This window comes from Halichondria panicea, chromosome 9, assembly GCF_963675165.1.
Source record: "Halichondria panicea chromosome 9, odHalPani1.1, whole genome shotgun sequence".
Classification (NCBI taxonomy): Eukaryota; Metazoa; Porifera; class Demospongiae; order Suberitida; family Halichondriidae; genus Halichondria; species Halichondria panicea.
In genome coordinates, this window is record NC_087385.1 from 1,250,273 (window position 1) to 1,271,066 (window position 20,794).

At 42.4% G+C, this 20,794-nt stretch overlaps 2 protein-coding genes and 3 long non-coding RNA genes across 10 annotated transcripts; 2 read left to right on the forward strand and 3 right to left on the reverse strand.

Annotated features, from left to right (window-relative positions):
• Positions 1 to 13: 13 nt before the first annotated feature.
• LOC135340971 (uncharacterized) lies at positions 14 to 13,195 on the forward strand. Of its 2 annotated transcripts, none has more exons than XR_010396498.1 (3): positions 14 to 114; positions 273 to 2,216; positions 13,067 to 13,195. It is a non-coding gene; the product is annotated as an uncharacterized LOC135340971 (long non-coding RNA). The 2 variants fall into 2 exon arrangements; XR_010396497.1 differs by lacking the exon at positions 13,067 to 13,195 and adding an exon at positions 2,931 to 3,069.
• On the reverse strand, positions 3,263 to 5,930 carry LOC135340954 (probable serine/threonine-protein kinase drkD). The gene is made up of 4 exons (XM_064537389.1): positions 5,600 to 5,930; positions 5,354 to 5,538; positions 4,823 to 4,970; positions 3,263 to 4,711 (listed from the first exon to the last, which is right to left on the reverse strand). Exons 2-4 carry the CDS (start codon positions 5,501 to 5,503, stop codon positions 3,414 to 3,416), a joined length of 1,596 nt encoding a protein of 531 aa, XP_064393459.1. The 5' UTR covers positions 5,504 to 5,538; positions 5,600 to 5,930; the 3' UTR covers positions 3,263 to 3,413.
• Positions 7,220 to 8,090, reverse strand: LOC135340968 (uncharacterized). The gene is made up of 2 exons (XR_010396494.1): positions 7,883 to 8,090; positions 7,220 to 7,614 (listed from the first exon to the last, which is right to left on the reverse strand). It is a non-coding gene; the product is annotated as an uncharacterized LOC135340968 (long non-coding RNA).
• A 194-nt stretch (positions 13,196 to 13,389) lies between the features above and the next one.
• Positions 13,390 to 20,369, reverse strand: LOC135340943 (uncharacterized). 2 transcript variants are annotated; one of them, XM_064537374.1, is made up of 6 exons: positions 20,234 to 20,369; positions 19,604 to 20,069; positions 19,267 to 19,424; positions 16,772 to 16,957; positions 15,073 to 15,217; positions 13,390 to 14,974 (listed from the first exon to the last, which is right to left on the reverse strand). In XM_064537374.1, exons 2-6 carry the CDS (start codon positions 20,058 to 20,060, stop codon positions 13,557 to 13,559), a joined length of 2,364 nt encoding a protein of 787 aa, XP_064393444.1. In that variant the 5' UTR covers positions 20,061 to 20,069; positions 20,234 to 20,369; the 3' UTR covers positions 13,390 to 13,556. The 2 variants fall into 2 exon arrangements, with proteins under 2 accessions (XP_064393444.1, XP_064393443.1); XM_064537373.1 differs by having other exon boundaries at positions 19,604 to 20,065; positions 20,234 to 20,325.
• On the forward strand, positions 16,964 to 18,905 carry LOC135340972 (uncharacterized). 4 transcript variants are annotated; one of them, XR_010396500.1, is made up of 7 exons: positions 16,964 to 17,429; positions 17,573 to 17,632; positions 17,723 to 17,903; positions 17,957 to 18,100; positions 18,141 to 18,244; positions 18,306 to 18,483; positions 18,552 to 18,905. It is a non-coding gene; the product is annotated as an uncharacterized LOC135340972 (long non-coding RNA). The 4 variants fall into 4 exon arrangements; XR_010396501.1 differs by having other exon boundaries at positions 18,369 to 18,483; XR_010396502.1 differs by having other exon boundaries at positions 16,964 to 17,284; positions 17,331 to 17,429; positions 18,141 to 18,483.
• Positions 20,370 to 20,794: the final 425 nt, after the last annotated feature.

Sequence of the window (20,794 nt, forward strand, 5' to 3'; positions counted from 1 at the left end):
TTGATCTTGCATACCAGCCACGCCCCCACTATTGCAAAGGTTATGAGGAGCCCACTCCCAAAATGGCTGGAGGAGGTGTAGAGATCTGAAGGTTGTCTAGCGCTGCAGGAGTAGGTGAGTGTAACTAGGAATACTAGGAATATTCCACATACAGCTTATACCCATAGGCCTGTCAATGGGCAATATTATAGGTCTAGGTCTAGTCTAGTCAGAGCACTTCGTACAATGTGTAAAGATTGCTCATGACAGTGTGTGTATTTATCATTGTGTAGAGGAGATGTGTTTGTTGAGTGGGAGCATCCTCCGTCACCACCACTCTCCAGTATCCATGGAGATGACACTATCCTCTTTGAGCTCCTGAGAACTAAACAACATTCAACAGTTGACGACAATCGACGATGCAATTACGTTAGAATCCAGCCATGCATGACATGTGCACAGACTGTGGGGGGTCTGGTATCAAGGTGACCCACCTCCCATTCGGCCCCGGCATGATGCAGCAGATACAGAGCGTGTGCACAGACTGTGGGGGGTCTGGTGATTACATAAGAGACAAGGACAAGTGCAAGAAATGCAAAGGAAAGCGTCTCGTGGAAATCAACCACAAACAAGAGGTATGAGAATAATTAGAGCACTGCTGTTAGTGAGTCTATGCCAGCCACAATCACTTAGAGACACTTTCCAGTGGAATAATTAATATATGGGCTATATATAATTCATGGTCATTAATTGTTGAAATTTTGTCCAAGTGCCAAGTCTGAACTTTTTGAACGGCCATAATTAGTTCTGGTGACCCAACTTCAGTGACTTTGTGGTATCAAGAAAGCTTAAAAGATGCTCTAGCTTTCAGTTGGTACGTTCAACCATTTTGACCCATTTTCGACCAATACCATGATTAAACCAAAGATGTTACTACTCACGTGATGTTAGCCTATAATTATAATATTATGTTTGCTACGTGTTACATTATTATTTAACCTTTGAACTCGTATGAACTATGTCTTGTCTCTTCAAAACACTGCTGGTGACGACCATATAGTGACAAGGTAAGTACAACTACTCACAATCTACTCTCTAGACTGCAAGCACTGTAGAATGGCAGCTCTTATGTTATCATCACCTAATCTGAATTGTTGCGATCATATTCAATTAAACGTGAAGTGGGTTGTAGTTGAACATCTTTTAACAGCCATAACTTTCCTACCGTTGATCCAATGTCAAAAATTGTAGAAAAAGACTTCCAAAAGATGTGTTTCAATACAAAATTTATAATTTTCGGCTTTAGACCATCCATGGTGTGGCCAAATCTCAGCCTTACAAGCTGAGGGGATGTGTGTTAGGGTTAGGTACCTTAGGACTTTTGATTTGGCAGCCTTGAATTCCACTGTTAATAATAATTATAATTATTATATAATAATTATTATATACCGTACAGCGCGATATTTTGAGGGGCTAATACTTAATAGTCATTAATTTGACTAAACAGCGAAATTTATTCCTTGCGCTATACAGTACATGTTTGTGTAGCCTTGCATGTGGTTATGTGCAATACTAACAGTGGTTGTGTTGTGTGGGCAGTATTGTACGTAGGTACATGTATTAGTTATTGCCCAGCCAGAGTGCAACGGCAATAACTAACTTGTTGTCCAATGACGTTAAACTCGTCTGACTGGTCATATAAATCGTAATAAAAGACATGTGTTTTGAAGGAATTTAGTGTATGCATTAGTTTTGCTGAATTCCATAGTAAGTTTTTTACGTTTTCTTCCCACTAGTAGTTGTAAAGGTAGTAGCCTATAAAAGGGACCAACTGAGTATTGGGTGGGATGGTGGGTATAAGTCCCAAATGGATATCTCTTAAAGAAATCTACTGCATTTACACACAGTGCCAGTGCATAATGCAAGTGCAATATATGGTAGCCATGGCAGTGATGCAACATGCCATATACTGAGCACTGGATTGCTTTGATCTGCCACTCACTGGGCAACAAGTACAGTTGCTAAAAAGCTACTAAAACTCTGCCAATCTAATTACAACATACTGAAAGTAGTATCAATTGAGTTTACAATGTGTGTGTACATGTACAGTAGCTATGTGTGTGTGTCCAGGGTCTGGAGGGTGAGGGGATGCCAGTGTTTATGTCAAGGGCAACCTCTATGTTCAGTTCACCATCCAATTCCCTGACTCTGGTTTCCTGGAGGAGAGTCAACTAAAGGTATGCAGTGGCTACAATCATGTGATATGTGTGTAAGGGTTGGTAGATTATGCTAGCATAATTTTGAGCATAATAGGTACATTTTTGGGTGAGAATTATGCAGGCATAATAGGTACATTTATAACAATAATAGGCAGTTAGGTTTCACATAAATACAGGTCAGTACGAGTCATAGTATAAACAATTGGAATTACTGGTGGTTAATGATATAGTGTTAATATAGAGTCACGTGAGTCACGTGGCAATTATTTATAGTTTGATGTTACTAGCTTGTGCCACGACATGGGGCCTATGTTGTGCTTTGGAGGAATAATGTGGGAATAAATGACAATTTGAAAAGAATAATAGGCTGTTAACTTGAGCATAAAAGAATAGCATAATACGTAATATCTCGAGCATAATCTACCAACCCCTATATGTGTGTGCAGTGTAGGTAGCCTCTCAATACACAGGCCTCCACTGTATACATGCAATATATTTATGCTGTACCGCCTTGTCTTCTATAATTAAGGTGTCTTTGCGAAGTAGTTGGTATACTGATCCAATACACAGGCCCCCACTGTATAGCAATGTACTCTCCCCCCCCCCACACACACACACACCTTACACACCTCACCCACTCACCCGCACACACACACACACACACACACACACACACACACACACACACACACACACACACACACACACACACACACACACACACACACACAGGTGTTGGAGTGTCTCCTGCCTACACGACCTGACCCACCAGCACTGGACCCAGAGGCAGAGGAAGTGGATATGATAGAGAGTGAGGGGACGAGGGGAGTGGGTGGGGTACAAGGGGGTGGAGCCATATACGATGAAGATGAGGAGGATTAAGGAGTGGGCGGGGCACAGAGGGTGGGCTGCTCTCAACCTGACACTCTTAGGAACTCTATATTCACTGCTTTAATTTGATTGTATTTATGGACTGGTTTTGTGCTTACTGCTATGTGAATAACGTTAATTTGCCCATACCACTCATCATAATTATTGTGAACGGTAATATTGATTAGCATGAGACTGAGATAAAGTCAATAGTAATCATCATAATAGGAGAGTGCAAACACGCACTACAAAAGCCAAAGTTAAAAATATAATTCATGAAGTAATTAAAAATCACAAGAAAAAGACGGTATACTAGATAATTATAAGTGTTCACATTGTTCATAGTTAAAAGGGTGCTATTTTGTTCAGTTCCACCATCACCTGTGCCATGCTGGGTCGATGGCTGGGCTCTCTCTCAATACAGCGGAGTATGAGCTCGTACACTGCAGGGCGCTCTCTCTTGATTCTCTCAAACATCTCAGGGAAATTGTCTTGACTCGGAAATCGACTGGCAGTCACTTCAGCCAACACAATGCCGTAGCTGTACACGTCAATCTTGACAGTTTGTGGAGGAGGTCGTGCAAGCGGTTGAGGGATGACTTCAGGAGGGGAGTAGATTATGGCCCCCTCTCCCATCGTATGAGCATGCTGCAGGAAGTTGGCTGAGCCGAGGTCAGAGACCTTCCCCTTCCACTGGTGGTTGGGCATTCGCTGGAGGAGGACGTTGGGAGCACTCACATCACGGTGGATGATGGGATCGTAGCGCTGGTGCAGGTAGTTCAGAGCTAGGGAAATGTCCATGAAGATCGCGAGGCGGTTTCCTGGGTACAGTTGATTCCTCTCGTACGCTTGTCGAAGATTCATGTCCAGAAGCTCGGTGATGATGAGAGGAGGGGACTGGTCAAACACTGCACCAATGAACTGCACCAGGTTGGGGTGTCGTACTTCAGCCAAGAGCATCATTTCTCTCTGGAGTCTCTCCAAATTGTGTGGGTTGACAATGGCAGCAAAGAGTCGCTTGACGGCCACCGCCACTGTTCCCTCCAGCACCTCCCCCCATCCTCCAGAGCCAATCGTTCTCATCGTGATCACTCTGTTGGCCGGAATCCTCCACACCTCTGTGTTGTGTGCTGCCAACTCTTTCGTCTTGCCTTCTAACTCCCTCCTGAGAGCTGTGATTCGAGCAGACAGGTCAGCTTCTCTTCTGTTGGCCTCAGCCAATTCTCGATCTTTCACTTGTAAAAGTAATTGTGTAGCTTGCTCTCTTTGCTCTGCCAGCTGTGCTCTTTCCTCCGCATCTCGATGACGACGGTTGGCCTCGGTTAATTCACGATCTTTCGTAGCTAATTCTCGATCTGTAATACCCAATTCTCGATCCTTCTCTTGCAACTGTAGTTGGTGGTGACGTTGAGTGTCGTGCTCTCTCTGCTCTGCTGATCGTAACTGTTGTTCCAGAGCCCTCACCCGGTCTTGAGAGGAGTGGTCACTGGTCTCACTGACTGATGAGGCAAGAGCAGTTGCTTCTCTGATCCTCTTCTCACTCAGTCGCAGGGGGGAGCCTCTAGTGTCGTTGTGGGTCACATCCACGAGAGCCCACTTCCCAGCCGAGGGTCCAGCAACAGACGTTGAGGGTCCAGTCAACTCTGTAGGGGGGGTTAAGGAACATATGCATTCAGAGTCATTGACACATGTATTGCGTGTACTTGTCTATCAGAAAATAGTTTCCATGGCTACATGTACTAGTAGCTATTCACCAAATGTCAGTATAGTGGTCTCAGCAATGGTATCTCCCATCCACTCCCGACGGCCTCCAAACATGAGGACCTCAGTGAGTCCTGGTCCCAGACTGGTGGCAGTGATGGAGTGGAGGTGACGTGGTGTCATTGACTCAGGAGGTGTCACCTGGAGGTACAACAAATAGTGTTCTGTAATAAATATGTACATAAGTGTAGTACTGTGTATTCTGAACAGATCATGTATGAAATACATTACAACACGAGGAATCTCAAGGCTATGTGTTTTATATTACAGTGACCCTTTACCAAATTATGCCTCGAGGCTACGCGACCGTGTACAGAAGGGACTGTATGACTTTATTACACGCTTGTAACCTTGACAACGTGATATAAAACAAATATTCCAGTAAAGGTGTGTATAATAGCACAAGTATTTAACATCCTCCTAGACTTCAAAGTTATTTACTCTTGTAAATGAACGTCTCGTATCTCTTTATTACGTCCATTTATTACACGTACACTAACAGTTGATAATAAGACAAGACTCACCTCTGTCCACTTGCCAGTGTCAACATCCAGTATCCACATGTCCTTCAGTGCATTGAGGCTATTACCCAATCCTCCGTACACCAGTAATTGAGGGTGGTCCTGGCCATAGTTGAGACAACAGGCAGCATGGACTGACCTCCCACTGGCCATGGCTCTTCCTGTACTGGCTTCACCTTAGTGACCTCCTACACACAGTGAACACACAGTATTGAGCACTTCAATGTGGCAGTACTAATTCCAACTCACCATGGTCCTGAAGTCAAACAGGTAGACATCATTGACTCTACCACCACGACCAGATAGGAGCCCTCCAAAGAGGGCTGCTCTATGCTGGTCCACCATGGTGAAGGTGAAGTGGGAACAGGGAGGAGGTCTCTCTCCTCTGAGCTCAGGGGATGACCAGACACCTGGAAGTGGGGGTGGGACAATTTAGATAATGGTAATATTAATGTTACATCATCCTTATAACGATATGAAAGTGAACATGGTTTCCTATGTGAGTGAGGGTGGGACTCCGCCCACCAGTAGCTAGATACCGTATGCAATGAAAACATACAGTGAATTTTGAAAAAGTTACTATTTTATGTGTCAAAGTAATGGAACTCGTTTGTCCATCCACTTCCATCAGGCAGTCCAGTCTTGGTGAATGTTGACCCTGGTTGTGTGGGGTCTTCAATACCGAGTCCTCCAAAACAGCACAGAGTTCTCTCATTCACACGGACAAGTCCACAAAATGCCTTTTTCATAGGATGACTACCAGAGGTTTGAACTTTGGTCCAATGGAGAGTGACCAGATCAAGCTTGCTCATGTCATTGACGTAAGAAGGCCCATCATCACCACCAAAGGTGTACAGGCAACGACCTACACAAACAGAGCAACCACCCCACTCTCCAGGGGGTAGAGGTCCAGTGGTGGGCAAGAGGCTCCACCGCTCAGTGCTTGGATCACACACAGCAATGATGTTAGAACCCCGTCCTGGACCAACCCCCCTCCACATGTAATGGCGTCTGTCAACTGCGCATGCAGAGAATTGCCAGTAACGAGGTAGTGGTTCAACTGGAGCATCCATTACCTGCACAGGAGTGATCATGAGACAGTGTTTATGCCATCACACACACACACACACAATCATTGGTTGAGCCTGGACTGAGATTATGCATGCTAGCTATTGGACCTAACCAGATCAACAATCATCACATGACTGACATGAACTCAGTATATCTATAGCAGCAATGAGACACAGCATTTCAACTTACAAGTCATGGACAGTAGAACACTCCCTCAGAGATATCAGAGAGCTGCTATTGTTGTCATGTTGGAGTTCTGTTGATCTTGCATATACCAGCCACGCCCCCACTATTGCTAAATTATGAGGAGCCCACTCCCAAAATGGCGGAGGAGGTGTAGAGATCTGAAGGTTGTCTAGCGCTGCAGGAGTAGGTGAGTGTAACTAGGAATACTAGGAATATTGCACATACAGCTTATACCCATCACAGGGAAAATATTTAAATTTCCTGTAACAGTCCAGACGCACAACATCTGTACAGTCGGATGGCCAAGGACCGTTTTAATTAAAAACAAGAAGTAATTCCGGACAGTGCCTTGCTCTTGCGGTTTTTGCTTCCGTTCTTCTATCCTTACTTTAAACAAACGTAACTTATTTACTGCTAATGCTGCGACGTTCTAACCTGTCCTGAACTCTTGTCTGGTCTTCCTGGAGCAGATTGATACTAGATAACCAACTGCTTCCCTTGGATTTTTGCTTCTAGCCCCCTTCTTGCACATACTACTGATTCCATAACAAAATTAGTGGTTCTAAACATGCCGTGCAAAAAGTTTGTTCCCATCGTTTACAGCCCATAAAATTTGGAGGGTAGTTAGACCAATAGCCACTTGTTGTGCATAACAAAAGAACAGGCTGTGATCGCACAAATTTATGAAGCTAGAGCATGCCAACAATCTTGCATGTGTTCATAGATCTAGCAGTCTGGTTTTCAAAGAAATCTGCAAGAAACACAAGGACTACACTATAATAAGATCAATACAAAGTAAGGCAACCTTTAAACACATTGGAATAAGGATTATAGGTCATGAAATGAGCCAGTTCAGAGCTAACATATTTTTTGTTTACAAACAGAAAGGGGGGGCGGGGCTGAAGACAGAGAGGAGAGTTGGAGTAGTACACAGTGCATTCTCTCGTGATGGTCATTGGTATGGCCTTACTTCCTTAGCAGAAACACTGATAGAGACTTGGAGGAGTCTGCAGAAAAAAATTAGAAGAAAATAACAACATAGAGACAGACTGTTTAGACATGAAAACTTAATAACTTTGTTCCATCATAACTTTTTTTTGTGCATCTCATCACAAGCTACAAAAGGTATCATATTATAGATCTACTCTTACTCTATCTAAATCCAAGATATTAAATTATGGGAACAAACTTTTTGCACGGTAAGAAAACATCCACTACAGCAACACTGATTTTAGTGGGTGCTACTCAGGTTGGATTATCTTCATGCCTCCTTACCTTGACTGGCTGGAAACGGCTGCATTAAACTTCTATATGATTAGCCTTCACCTTCAAACTGTTTAAAGTTATAGTTATTGGCGCTGTCATCCACAAAAGACAGTTAAACAGACAGCTACAGATCGCCCATTTTTGGCACGGATTGATAAATGACGTAATGATAAATGAATATTTAATTATTTCACGTAGAAATTGGACCTTGGCCATCCGACTGTGTAGGATTTGTTAACTGTCCTTGGCCTTAGTGGCACATTTCCTTCCTCAAGAACTTTCCATATGGCCTTCACATTTACTACTACAGGATAGTGCAATGTTTCCTGTAGAACTTCCTTCGCTTTATCTTTATACCTTTCTTATGAACTGTCATTCATAAATCCTTAGCACTTCATGCTCACTGCAGTGTGTACTTTATCACCCACCATGCAGTTGGTATTTACTGTAGCAATACTCCACCACATATAAACTCTACAATAGTCCATACTCACTGTAACAATACTGACCACCCACTAGTCCATGGTCAATGCAACAATACTTGACATCCATGCACCTGATGTACACTGCAACAATACCTGACCACCCATTATAGTCCATGCACTGCAACAATACTTCACATCCACTAGTCCATGCTAACTCCACCCACTATAGTTCATGATTGCTCACTTGTACTGCAATAAACCTAGACCATGTATAGCGAGAAATGTTCGCGTGTGCAAATTTTCACTATTTGGCTTCAGAGCCCTCAGCAGAATTGCTCGTGGATTCTAATATTCGCGGTTGAATGCCACCCACCAATGTAAAATACCAGTGGGTGGGAGTTTATGCCGGTTTTAATTTCCCTGTTAACTTCTCTGCCCTCGAAAAACGCAAAATTTTGCATCTCACGAAAATTTCCCGCTATACGGTATATCGTAGAATATAGAATAGAATATTGGTGAATAACCTAAAGTTACAAATGAGCCAATTAAATCAGCTGAAAATTTACCCTTGTGATCTAACTATTGCGTTTTGGCAAGGATCGGGTGTATTTGCGTAATAATTTAGGTTTTGTGATTTTATTGTTTCAACCCTCACATAAATATTTTAATGCTCGCAACACATTCATAATCTATAGTAATATGGAATTATACTGCCTTCCGTTATGGGCTTGATGGTAATGCTCGTAACGTTGACTATAATAATTATTACCCACTATAATTATTACACTAAAATAAGTAGCTATAGGGATTGGTAGATTATATGCCCGAGATATTGCCTATCATGCATGAGTATTCTTTTATGCTCAAGTTAATTAACAGCAGTCCAGTTATTCTTTTCAAATCACCTAATATTTCCACATTATTCCAAATTGCTCGTGGTGTTGCACTTAATTGTGTGTATATACAGGGTATAATTATTTAATTGTAATTGTAGATAATTATGATGATCAATCTTTCACCATTCTGTATTACATATCAGCGATCAGTGTAACGGCCTGCAGCAACATGGAAATCAGTAAAAAGATGTTCCACATTCATAATTACATGCACTGCATTCGTTTCTAACTATAGGTTGTCGATTTGTATATACTTGCACAATTATGCGCATAATAGCATATTGGGCGAATTTTTTGTGTGTGACTGCATGTGAGTATAATGGCATGCAAATCTTTATGAGAACAAAAAGCAGCTGTAGAAATGCAGTATACAGTGCTGAGTCGGCTGTATAGTAGGCTGTATAGTAGTATATATATACATCTATTGAGCACAATGAATCAGTTCATGGATAAAATTAATTTTCCTTAGCATGATTCTAACCCTGAACTATAATAATATATTTACATATACACACATGCATGCATGCGTACAGCCTTCTTCCCTGCTCGCTGAAACATATCCGAACAAAGACATTGAAGTTTTGTGCATTCTGATGATTCATGGTGACCTGGAAACTTGATAAATGTATTTGTGACAGCCCACCTGTCCCCACCAAAAAACTTCTCTACTTAACGTTGGTTATAATTATCTCACTTCTCATATTTTTCTCAAGTAGTGTGGCATCCAAACCTATATAATTATACTACAACCAAGGGTGTATAAAGAGATATTAGTGCTGATCACATGATCTCCAGCCAATCATGAAAGTAGTCAGGTGACCATGGATTAAATAACTTAATCCACACTTCAGTGTGCTTTAAGTTGGTTTGTTAATGCACACTTTTTATCATAATACAAGCAGATTGAATCTGAATGTCATCATAATTATAATAATAATACAAGCAGATTGAATATGTACACAAGCAAAGCTGAAAAGTATTAGAAAGTTGAATGTTATTGTTTCGACTTGTTTCATGTGTAGTAAGTGTACCAAATTGCTGACTTGCATCGCTTTTTCGTCTGAAGAAATAGGCTCAGCTTGCTTCGAAGATGTACATACCTGTACCTAAGCCAGATCCATATAATAGTTTCATCAAAGGTGCTTCGAATATCATAGCTTTCCAAAAGAGCAAACCAGATACTCATTGCCATATAGTTTGCACACAAAGTTTGCCATCCAGTAAGCCAGATCAGCTGGAGGCATATCCAGTAGTGGGATCGGGACTGTTGGTCAGCAGGAGAAATAAGTCGAGAACATGCCCAGTCAGTCCAGATAGCTTTAGATCGTATCTCCTTCTCCTTTGCATCAGTTCCTGGATCTACAAACCTACTAAAACTTGCTATTACGTCTAGCTAGCTAGCTAGCCACCAGCAACTGATTTAAAATGTAGCTAGATCTAGCTGCCACGAGGCTAGAGCTCACGTGACAGCACTAAATCCTTTAGAACACACCTAGCCAAGTCACGTGTTTTAATGCTGGTGCACTCGGATGGCCTCTCGGTTACGTAATGCACTCGGCTGCGCCTCGAGCACCACGTTAACCTCGAGGCCATCCTCGGCACGCAGATTAAAACACTTAATCTTGGCTAGGTGTGTTCTAAATAATACTTCATACGCCCTTGCTATACAACGCAAGACATATAACTCGCCTCGAAAAAAACCCAACGTAAAGCCACCAAATATATACTACAAAACTGGGATATGAACTACAAAGATAGACTTATCATGTGCTCAAATTGCTACCCTTAATGTATACTGGCTCGAATTACAATACATTATGTTCCTTGTGATATACAACAGTCAGCTGACAACTTTGACATAACCAAGTACATCAAGTTTGTCACCAAGAATGCTTCAAGTAGAAAAACTCGTTCGATAACGTAACAAACTTGTACACAATGTATCGCACTACAATACCACCCGTCACTTCTATTTCAACCGTATATATAGTAAGCTATAGGCTTTGGAATGCTCAATCTTCCCACTACCTAGATCTATACCTACTTCATATCACCTAACTCGTCATGCACTTCACAGAAAACCACTTTGGTCCTCAAATTCAGTCCCTGTAACATATGTATCGCGAACTGCATAAGAACTTACCAGAACTATAGCTAGCTAGAGTGTTATCAATTTATCCATCTCGATCTTAATTTTGTCCCCATTAAGTATATACACAGGGGCATCATGTTAGTGATGTCTGCATGTCTGTCAGTCACAATTTTCCAAGCCATTTCTTTTATATCATCACCTCACACTGTGACTGTATAAAGCTTGAATAATAATAATAATGTTGCGTTTTCCGTCAGTGATGCAAATCAAAGTACTTGGGTATAGCTATACAGCACAAATGATCGAAATGACGAAGGAGCAGCTGAGGAAGCAGTGCATGTGCATTGTATCCTGTTGGGTCTTGCAAACCTCTTATGAGCTCACTATATTGTGTTTTGAAGATTGCAACCTATTGCCAAATTCAACAGGCTAGGCAAATACATGTCACAATCTGCACAAATTACCTCATCCCAGAGGTATATTTTGTATTTCTATAAATTAATGATCTCTCTAATAATAATATAGGTTTACAAGCTCCGATACAGAGATGCAGTAGTGTCTTATGTTCGTGAAGATTGTGACCTGGGGCGGAATTACCATGCATATAATTATGTGTGTGACGTTCATGTATATTAATTAGTGCATGCATACGTATGTACATGTTTAATTGTCTTCATGACATAATTAAAACCTAATTGCATGCACAAAGCATTAAAGTATGGCTGGAGGGACTGTAAATTTAAAAGAGACTGCACAAAGTCGTTTCAGGATTTGCGTTAACACAAATCCTGAAACTTCATCCACGGGATAACAGCAAAACATTGAGCCACAGTAAGCTGGCTCAGTCACTCTATACATACCCTGAAGCAATGGCTAGAAATAGAAGGACTGTAAATTTAACAGAAAGTGTCCAAAATTTGTTTCAGGATTTGCGTAAGCTGGCTCAGTCACTCTATACATACCCATGGCTATAGAACTATAGAAGGATCATAAATAAATAAAGTAAGTGTACAAAATTTGTTTCAGGATTTGCGTTAACGCAAATCCTGAAACTTCATCCACGGGATAACAGCAAAACATTGAGCCACAGTAAGCTGGCTCAGTCACTCTATACATACCCTGAAGCAATAGCTAGAAATAGAAGGACTGTATTTTAACAGAAAGTGTACAAAATTTGTTTCAGGATTTGCGTCAATAAACGCCCTCCTAGATTAAACGCCCCCTCTAAAGACTTCGATCTGAAATAAACGTAATCAAGTAAATACGGTACCTAAGAATACTATTGGGTAAAAATAAGTACCCACCACTAATCAAGTAGTACAATGTGTGTGTACATGTACAGTACTGTGTGTGTGTGTGTGTGTGTGTGTGTGTGTGTGTGTGTGTGTGTGTGTGTGTGTGTGTGTGTGTGTCCAGGGTCTGGAGCTCGAGGGTGAGGGGATGCCAGTGTTCAGGAGGCCTGATGTCAAGGGCAACCTCTATGTTCTGTTCACCATCCAATTCCCTGATTCTGGTTTCCTGGAGGAGAGTCAACTAAAGGTATGCAGTGGCTATCTATAATCATGTGATATGTGTGTGCAGTGTAGGCACCCTCTCAATACACAGGCCTCCACTGTATACCACCTTGTCTTCTATAATTAAGGTGTCTTTGTGAAGTAGTTGGTATACTGATCCAATACACAGGCCCCCACTGTATAGCAATGTACTCTACCCCCCACACCCACACCCACACACACACACACACACACACACACGCGCACACACACACACACACACACAGGAGTTGGAGTGTCTCCTGCCCACAGGACCTGACCCACCAGCACTGGACCCAGAGGCAGAGGAAGTCGATATGATAGAGAGTGAGGGGACGAGGGGAGTGGGCGGGGAACAAGGGGGTGGAGCCATATACGAGGAGGACGAGGAGGATGATAAAAGAGTGGGCAGGGCACAGAGGGTGGGCTGTCCTCAACAGTGACACTCTTAGGAACTCTATATTCACCGCTTTGATTGTATTTATGGACTGGTTTTGTCGTTACTGCTATTGTTGAATAACGTTTTGCCCATACCACTCATCATAATTACAGTAATATTGAGACTGATCAGATAAGGTCAATAGTAATCATCATAATAGGAGAGCTAGTGCTAACACACACTACAAAAGCCAAATCTAAAAATAAAAATAAATGCACAAACTTATTAGAAATCAATTTAAGAAAAAGACAGTACTATATATAATTATAGATAATTATAAGTGTTCACATTGTTCATAGTTAAAAGGGTGCTATTTTGTTCAGTTCCACCATCACCTGTGCCATGCTGGGTCGATGGCTGGGCTCTCTCTTAGTGCAGCGGACAATCAGCTCACACATAACAGGTTGCTCTCTCTGTACTTGGAGAATCATGTCTCGATAATGTTCAGCACTTGGGAATCGACTAGCGATCACCTCACAAAGGACAATGCCGTAGCTGTACACATCAATCTTGACAGACTGTCTTGGAGGTGGATTAAACGGATCTGCGGCCTGAGGCATGACTTCAGGAGGGGAGTAGATTATGGCCCCCTCTCCCATCGTATGAGCATGCTGCAGGAAGTTGGCTGAGCCGAGGTCAGAGACCTTCCCCTTCCACTGGTGATTGGGCATTCGCTGGAGGAGGACATTGGGAGCACTCACATCACGGTGGATGATGGGATCGTAGCGCTGGTGGAGGTAGTTCAGAGCTAGGGCAATGTCCATGAAGACCGAGAGGCGGTTTCCAGGGTCCAGTTGATTCCTCTCGTACGCTTGTCGGAGATTCATATCCAGAAGCTCGGTGATGAGGGTAGGAGGGGATTCATTGTCTTGCTCATCAAAAACAGCCCCAATGAATTGCACAAGGTTTGGATGTCGCACTTCAGCCAAAAGCTTCATTTCTTTCACCATTTTGTCGACGTGAATTGGGTATGCAATTTCTTCATGTAGTCGCTTGACGGCCACGCTCACTGTTCCCTCCAGCACCTCCCCCCACCCTCCTTTGCCAATCCTCCTGCCAATGATCACTCTGTGGGCCGGAATCCTCCACACCTCTGTGTTGTGTGCTGCCAACTCTTTCGTCTTGCCTTCTAACTCCCTCTCTAGAGCTGTGATTTGGTCAGCTTCTCTTCTGTTGGCCTCAGCCAATTCACGATCTTTAATAGCCAATTCTTCTTGGGCTATTTGTTGAACTTTCCTGAGTGCATCTCCATGGTGACGGTTCGCCTCAGCCAATTCATGATTTTTAGTGACTAATTCACTAGCTTGTGTAGCTAATTCACGATTCTTCTCTTGCAAAAGTAATTGTGTAGCTTGCTCTCTTTGCTCTGCCAGCTGTGTTCTTTCCTCCGCATCTCCATGACGACGGTTGGCCTCGGTCAATTCTCTAGCTTGTGTAGCCAATTCAAGGTCTTTCTCTTGTAACTGTAGTTGGTGGCGACGTTGAGTGTTGTGCTCTCTCCGCTCTGCTGCTCGTAACTGTTGTTCCAGAGCTCTCACCCGGTCTTGAAAAGAGTGGTCGCTGGTCTCACTGACTGATGAGGCACGAGCAGTTGCTTGTTTGAGCCTCTTCTCCCTAAGTCGCTGGGCGGAACCTCTAGTGTGATTGTGGGCCACATTCACGAGAGCCCACTTCCCAGCTGAGGGTCCAGCAGAAGACGCTGAGGGTCCAGTCAACTCTGTAGGGGGGATTAAGGAACAAATGTAACAGTATGTGCATTCAGAATTGATAGATATGTATAGTTGACATGGTTGCATGTGCTAGATAGCTGCTCACCAAATCTCAGAATGGTGGTCTTAGCAACAGTCGTATAATTCTTCTGTAAGCCTCCAAACACGAGGACCTCAGTGAGTCCTGGTCCCAGACTGGTGGCAGTGATGGAGTGGTAGTGACGTGGCGTCATTGACTCAGGAGGTGTCACCTGAAGGCACAAAAACAATGCTCTGATAAATAAATGTTGAGTGTACAGTAGTACTGTGTATTCTGAACAGTCATCAGATAATCCATGTACTGCATGAAATAAATATTTACAACACGAGGAATCTCAAAACTATGTGTTTTATCAGCATTACCAAATTATGCCTCGAGGCTACGTGACCCAGTGGCGGATCCAGGAAAAATGAAAGGAGAGGTTCCAAACTGACAAGCGCGCAGCGCGAGCAGTGAAAAGTCCCACGCAGCGCGAAATGTTGGGGTTACGACCACTTCCGGTCACACGTGACTAGGGAAAATCCCATACTCAGCCAGGGGAAGTCCCATAATAGACTTGCGTAGAGCAGAGATACAAAAGAAAGGGGATTGGAAACGAAATTTTTACGAAACTTTTGCGTGAAGCATTCCGCGTTATAGGGCGTGGCTAAAACTACAAAGGATTATATTTATAGTCAGCATGCTCATTACCTGTCTTGACTTCTCTACAATGTGCTGTACATAGAAACAGTGAAATTGATCATTTTTAATGTTGATTTTTCTAAAAAGTAAAGATAATTTAGCTCTAAAAAGTCGACTAAGCAACGCAGCCACTATTACTAGACAAATAAATGCTATGCAAGAAGAAATAGCCTTTACTATGAAGTCGTAGGAGGGACAGGCCCGTGGTGTGTCTAAAAGTATACTAAAGCAGTTTGAAGGACTATACTGCAAACGTTTATGAACAGTACAGCTTATTTATAGCATGAAGCCATTCTATGTAGCACTTAGATACATAATAACCAAGTCAAGCAATGTCCTTTGCTGTTTTGACTTCACAGGAGGGACAGAGAAAAGTTGACATAGAATAATTCAAGCTAAACTCAAAAAAATTGGAAACAGAGTAAAGACAACGGACTTAGAGCTTGTCAGTGGTATAAGCTTACTTCTCTCAAGTATCTCCCAGGCCCTGAGTGATCTCTAGTGGATAGGAGAGCTAGAAACCAGGGATACAAAACCGTAGCGCAGTCCTCCATGTAATTATTTGCGAGCGCAATAATTACACGGAGTGCTTCACCGGATGTCAGTCCTTTTACATATAGGGCGTGGGCGGTCGTTTCCAATCCACTTTCTTTTGTATCTCTGCGTAGAGCTAGCTAGCTGCCTCTGGCCACGAACAGTCAACTAGCTAGCCTAGGCTAACCTAAATACTCCTTTGGCAGTTGATACATCAAAACAACAGGTATACAATCATTAAATCAAATTACAAAAACTGATAAATAGCTAGCTGGTAGCTGTAGTAAAGCCACAATGAAAGGGGGGATCCGTGGCACCCTGGGATCTCCCCCTGGATCGGCCACTGCGACCGTGTACGGTAGGGACTGTATGACTTTTAATACACGCTTGTAACCTTGACAATGTGTAGTACACTAAAGTACATAGCACAAGTATTTAATATCCTCCTATAGACTTCAAAGTTAATTACTCTTGTAAATGAACGTCTCGTATCTCTTTATTACGTCCATTTATTACATACACTAACAGTTCATAATAAGACAAGACTCACCTCTGTCCACTTCCCAGTGTCAACATTAAGTATCCACATGTCCCCCAGTGTCTTGCCATCATTATCCAGTCCACCGTACATCAGTAGTTGAGGGTGGTCCTGGCCATAGTTGAGACAACAGGCAGCATGGTGTGACCTCCCCACTGGCCATGGCTCTCCATGTACTGGCTTCACCTTAGAGACCTCCTACACAACCAAAAATCCACGTATATGATTAGCATCTGTGAGAGGTGCACTTATTATACTGATGTGTGCACAGAACCGTATGAAATCTGTTTTGTAATACACGTGGATCAGATGTGTGTTAAAGATGTGTGTGCAATATGTACTTCACTCGTGATTACCAATGTGATGTTCTGCTATGTATCACAAGTGAGGAAGGAGCTGCTCTGCTACACATCTGTGCATGTGAGCAAATGAGAGCTTGTGATTTAAATTGTTTATTACTGTAGCTATTAAGAAGCAGGCATTAACGCTTGTTGACAGTGTGGAAAGGTGCAGACTCACATGAAGGTTTGTTAGACAACCAGAGTTTAATACTTTGGTTATTTTTATGTAGGGTAGAACAACTGGCCAGACAGCTAGATGCCAGACAGCTAGATGCCAGACAGCTAGACGCCAGACAGCTAGACGTCAGTCATCTATAGAGTGGAAACGCGTGAGTCTATAACTATGTATGCACTGATGACCAAAATTATAATTATATATTTCTAGGCTTGAAAGTCATCATTATTCTGACGTTAATTGATGGTCCACTACTTCCCTGTTACTTTATAATTATACATTTATTTCAATTATTAGATGGCTGCTTTTATTGTGACCTCTTATGTGACTAACTATGAATGGCTCGCACTTTCAAAAGTGAGTGCACTACATGTACGTATAAATTTAGACGTGCATGTGTACATGTACATTTTACATTTCAAACTCTACCCCTGCGTGTGTATCTAGGTGTTCAGAGTTGCATAGTGTGTTTCATTTTGAAAAGCAGACAAGTATGTAAGGGGTTCTTATACCTGGTAAGGAATGCAACCCACACATAAAAAAAAATGGAAGTGCACCCGCTGCTCAACCTTGTGGAAAACCTTGCTGTCTCTTCGGTCCCACTGCTGCTTTCAATTAACACTGAAAGGTTAATGTTTAAACTGTGTACGTATATATGATATGTAACACTTCCTTCGGCAGGTGTGAAGCCTTTAATTTATATTGATGAGGGAGAAGAAAGTTTTTCAAATAGACGAGCCCTAAGTGGTGATATTACTGCTTCGTTTTCAACAGCATTGAGATTTGTCTATTCAAGTGGCTATTACCAGAGTGAGATTTTCAACAGTGAGTATGCTGTTGGTTTACCTACGTTATACTTATTTAGGTGTGTTGCTGGGTTGACTAATCTCTACAACCAGCATGGAATGGCTTGGTGTCTCATCACACATCTTGGCAAGGCTATATCAGTCTGGAGCAGCACTGAGAAAGGTATTGTACATGCATGGATTAAGCTATAATTATGTTTGTTTGCATGCTATCTAAAAACAAGGCTCAACCAACAAGTTGAGAGATATTGCCAGATATTGCCTTGTCTTTCAATGGCACCAATCAGAATGGTGTGAAGTCCAAGGGATTACGATATACATTCATCATAGTCTTGGATGTTTTGGTGCAAACGTATATGGAGCAGTTTATGGACACATGTACGAATTACTTCTTGCTTGAATGTAAGTGTTCAATATCAATTTTGAATATAATATTATACAATGTACCATTGACAATATAATTATTTCAGATTGTGTATGCAGGACTCCTGTTGTTCATTCTAATTGCTTAATTGACAGCATATAGTGGTCTGTGCCATAATGGAAGAAGAATCTTCCCCCTTCCACCTCGCCAAAATGAGAGGCTTTTGACCCTTCGGACTGAACACATAAACACATGTTCCTGACATGTACATATGTTACACTGGACAATTCGACCTACGGGAGCTCGAGTTGGGTTTCACCATATACAATGAGCAAGACTGTCCGTTGTTAACTTAACATTACTACGCAGCCTTTTACAATCGAACAAGAACGAGAGCAACTTAGCATAGTAATTTTTATAAGTTGTCCTCTAGCTATTTTAACCATCCTTTTCATACATGCACTTATCAATACATAATTATCTCTCCAACTGCATGATTGTAGATCTATATTTATAATTATCATAATTACTGTAAATACAATGATATACAACCGAGCTACTAGCTCTAGCTTATATTTACATATCTGTACCAGATTATGTACAATGCTGAATCACAACTGTACAGCTTCCGCACATATCTGTGCTATCACTTGCGTAACACGTCATTGCCCAGATGAAATGTACAAGTTCAATTGCACACAACTGTACGGACTTGTACACGGACACGGAACAGATCAGGACTTTTTGGTTGTGTACACACAGTAAGCACACAGTATATTGTGAATTCAATGAGGCATGCCGCAGTACTAATTCCAACTCACCATTGTCCTAAAGTCAAACATGTAGACTTCATTGACCACAACACGGTCAGGTTGGTTCCCTCCAAAGAGGACTGCCCTGTGCTGGTCCACCATAGTGAAGGTGAAGCCACTACAGGGAGGAGGTCTCTCTCCTCTGAGCTCAGGGGACGACCAGACACCTGGAAGTGGGGGTGGGGCAATTTAGACAATGGTACAATGTTACATCATCCTTATAACACGATTGATATGAAAGTTAACATGGTTTCCTGAGGGTGGGACTCCGCCCACCAGTAGCTAGATACCCTATAAGTGTATGCAAGGAAAACATACAACGAATATGCACATCGACAAAAGTTACCATTTTGTGTGTCAAAGAAATGGAACTCGTTTGTCCACCCACTTCCGTCAGATCGTCCAGTCTTGATGAATGTTGATCCTGGTTGTGAGGTGCCCTTAATACCTTGTCCCCCAAAGCAGCACAGAGTTCTCTTATTCACACGGACAAGTCCACAGAAAGCCTTTTTCATAGGCTGACTACCAGAAAATTGAATTGTGGTCCACTTGAGAGTGTCCAGATCAAGCTTGCTCATGTCATTGAAGTAAGAAGACCCATCATGACCACCAAAAGTGTACAGGCAACGACCTACACAAACAGAGCGACCACCCCACTCTCCAGGGGGTAGAGGTCCAGTGGTGGGCAAGAGGCTCCACAGCTCAGTGCTTGGATCACACACAGCAATGATGCTAGATCCCAGTCCTGGACAACACTCCCTAGGCCTCCACAGGTAATGGGATCCGTCAACTAAAGCATCCATTAGATCTACCTGCACAGGAGTGACTATGAAACAGTGCAAGCACATATACACACACACACAATCATTGGTTGAGATTATGCATGCTAGCTATATAACCTATATTATAGATCAACAACCATCACATGACTGACATGAACTCTATAGCAGCAATGAGACACAGCATTTCAACTTACAAGTCATGGACAGTAGAACACTCCCTCAGTGATATCAGAAAGCTGCTATTGTTGTTGTAGATGTTGATCTTGCATAGATCTATCTACGGTGGCCCTGAAGGTCGCGCTATGTGCTATGTGCTATGCAACAATTTCCTGTGTGTCATGCGCTATGTGCTATGCGCTATGCGAAAATTTCCTGCGTGTCATGCGCTATGTGCTATGCGCTATGCGACAATTTTCTATACGCTATACGATGAAACTATGCAAAGAAGCTATGAGATGAAGCTACTATACAGGGAGGTCTTTCTCTCCTCTGAGCTCAGGGGACGACCATGCAGACACCTGGAAGTAGGGGTGAGGCAAATTAGAGAATGGTACAATCTTACATCATCCTTATAATGATATGAAAGTGAACATGGTTTCCTATGTGAGTGAGGGTGGGACTCAGCCCATCAGTAGCTAGATACCCTATAAGTGTAAGCAATGAAAGCATACAGCAAATGTTAAAATTGACCATTTTAGAAATGGAACTCGTTCGTCCTTCCACATCCACCAGACCGTCCAGTCTTGGTGAATGTT